The 3,057-nt window shown below is 37.8% G+C and overlaps 1 protein-coding gene across 1 annotated transcript; it reads right to left on the bottom strand.

Moving 5' to 3' along the window:
• Positions 1 to 878: 878 nt before the first annotated feature.
• On the bottom strand, positions 879 to 1,538 carry LOC133805913 (uncharacterized). The gene has a single exon (XM_062244059.1). The coding sequence runs from the start codon at positions 1,536 to 1,538 to the stop codon at positions 879 to 881; it is 660 nt and encodes a 219-aa protein (XP_062100043.1).
• Between the last annotated feature and the right edge of the window lie 1,519 nt (positions 1,539 to 3,057).

Here is a 3,057-nt window from a genome sequence, read left to right as displayed (position 1 = left end):
TTAAGATCACCCATAACCACCCAAGGAATTGAACCATTCCCAACCTGATGAGAAAGAGCCCACCAAAAATTTCCTTGTTGAGACCGAACCGGAGGAGCATACACACAAAAATAGTTCCAACAAGGGAGAGAATTGACAACCCCTAATGGACCAAAAACGGGTATGTTTTAAAAATTTATAACTCGTAAGCGCACGAATCCTATATGAAATATAGTGTTCGTGTAAGCACGAGATCGAACCCAAAGAAGTTGTCTAAAATAAAAAAGAAAACTATTTTAAATCAAAATTAATAAATTCTAACCTAGCTCCAAAGATTGATGAGATTTTTGTATAATGAAAATAAAATAAAAGACAATAATAAAGAAATTAAAGACAATGTATAAACATAAATTAATAGTAGAAATCAAGATGGTAAAAGAAGATTATTAAGGTATTAGAATCCACAAAATATAAGTTCAATAATATTTATAAGTACATTGATTTCCAAATTTCAGTGATAGTTAAAATAAATCAAATCATCATTTTTCAAATAGATTTATAATTTTAAGCACAAATTTCTTCTAAAAAGATATGATTTTTCTTCTCTTTTCAAAAAGTATAATTTCAAAGTATTTAATGTGAATCAACCTAATGAAACAACAAAAAATCAAATAACATTATTTATAAGGCAAAACATAATATTTTTGTTCTAAGCATTGGATATGTGCAATTTAATGACACATCTTACACAAATAATATTATGTTTTTGCACTAATGAAGAACAAAGTGTAAATATGTGCTAACAATAAAAAATACATGATATTTAAGATGAAAGAAGATATTTGAAAAAGAAAAATCCATAAACTTTTTTTTTTTTTTTTAAACTTTTAGGAAATTTATTAGCAAATATCCTTCAATATTACATCACAAATAGCAGGAGAGAAATCATCACTCCTGAAAGCACGATCAGCAACAGAACAAGAAGCTCGACCAATAGCATGAGCTACATTGTTCGCTGATCGTTTGACAAATAACAAATCAACTAAATTTAAAGCAGACCACAGACTCTTACATTCAGATATTACTGACCCAAAATAAGAGTCCATTTTTACTCTACTCCGTAATGCCTGAATCACAGTGAGACAATCTGTCTCAATGAGCACATGGTTCCAATTTTTCCTCTTTATCCAACTAAGGGCTTCCCTCACACCCATGGCCTCTGCCATCTCTGGAGATACCACTCCCTGTCTACAGCATGTGATGGCCTCAAGAACATGGCCATGACTATCCCTAGCCACACAGGCATAGATGAATGCAGGGATCTCTGAAAAAAGCGCTGCATCAACATTGACTTTAACTACTCCTTCTGCCGGCAATCTCCATTTCTCAACTCCATCCTCCTTAGTCAAATAGGCAGCAGTTGGGGTTTCAACCTTATTCTGAGCTCTAGTCCATTGCTCCAACATGCTTGTGGCCAAATGATGCACAGTAGCCACTCTAGGGATTTTCCCCTTCCACACCACATCATTTCTTACTTTCCAGATAGCCCAACAAGTCATGGCTATGATATTCCTCTTCTCCCCATCATACCTCTGGAACAAATCCTCTAACCATGCAGAAAACGTCCCTGTCACATGGGAATGCCCCGAAATCCCTAACGCGGTTTAATGGCTGGATTAGTAGGCGGGGAGGGCCATAATTGTTTAATTATGCCATTAAATGATTATGTGCATGTTTATGGGAATTATATTATAATATGATGTTAAATGCATGCATGTGGGTCCACATTTTATTACAGGGGTGTTTTGATAATTTGGTCCGTTGAGGGCATAATTGTATATTTGTATGCATGTCGGTGACCTTTTGTTGAGACCACATTATAATGTGGGTTTGTTCGAGCTATTCGGCATGAGACGATCTTGGAATATTAATTAGCGGTCTAGTCATAACAGGTTTAAGTTCGGGGCCCGGGAAGAGTCTCGGGGTGATTTTAATGATTAGAGCGTTACCGGGAAATAAAGGGTAACAGGATATGAATTATTGGTGTTTGAGATTATTGAGAATAGCGGGAATTGGAGAGCGTTAATTATGATTAACGAGATAGGTGGGAAATACCAATTTTGCCCTTGGGAGCCTTTAGAAACCCTTAATTGACCTAGGGGTATTTTTGTATTTTCACCCCTAGGATAGATATAAGCCATTTTAGGCTGTAGAAAGGTGGAGAAAAACATAGTAACTTCAAGAGCTTCCCCGTACCTATTTTCCTTCCTTGTTCTTTGTGATTTTTGGGCCATTCTTGAGGATTCAAGCTTGGGAAGTAAGCCTTGGGAGTTTAGGACTGTGCTCCACCATTGAAGAGCATCATAATTTGAGCTTGAGGTAAGTTTCTAGCCATTAAAATCCCTGTTCTGCTCTGTTTTAGTTCTGATTTTCAGTTGGGATTTCTAGGTTGAATGATTGGTTTTGTTGGGAGTTTTGGCTAGGGTTCTTGTAGTTGTGATGTTTGGGGTATGTGAGGATGGTTTTTGGGTTCATTTGGCACCAAAAATAGGTTTGGAAGCATTGGAATCAGGTTAGAACTGAAGGAGTCGAAGAAGGAAGTTTAAGGGGAAAACCAGTCTGGGGGTAGCGCTACAGCGCCCATCATAGGGCGCTATAGCGCTACACAGGATGCTTTTGGGCGGTTTGGGGGTTCTGAGTATAGCGCTGGGGCGCTATTGAGCAGCGCTGTAGCGCTGCTCTGTTCCTCCAAAATCCTGTTTTTAGTGTTTTTAAGGGTTTTTGGCTCGGGGTTTCAATCCTTAAGGCCCGGGATCGAATCTACTCACCGTGTGGGCATGTTTCGAGGTCCCGAGAGTGGGGTTCAGGTTAAGACCCTTTCATTGTTTATTTTCCTTAATAGAGGTTATAATTGGTTATGATTAGGTAACTGCTAAGGAATCAAAATGTCGATCGTTCTCAGGAGTCGTTCTTGTTTTATTCTCGCTCGAACCTGAGGTAAGGAAACTGCACCCTGTGTATATGACATGCATGATTGTTGTTGATCCAAGTTGGTTGATAAATGTGGATATTGATTAC

Source organism: Humulus lupulus, chromosome X (assembly GCF_963169125.1).
Source record: "Humulus lupulus chromosome X, drHumLupu1.1, whole genome shotgun sequence".
Classification (NCBI taxonomy): Eukaryota; Viridiplantae; Streptophyta; class Magnoliopsida; order Rosales; family Cannabaceae; genus Humulus; species Humulus lupulus.
This window is presented reverse-complemented; position numbering and strand designations above follow the sequence as displayed.

Bases quoted from the DNA above. Each gene is read 5' to 3' on its own strand.
- LOC133805913 (XM_062244059.1), bottom strand. From the start codon at position 1,538: ATGACTTGTTGGGCTATCTGGAAAGTAAGAAATGATGTGGTGTGGAAG.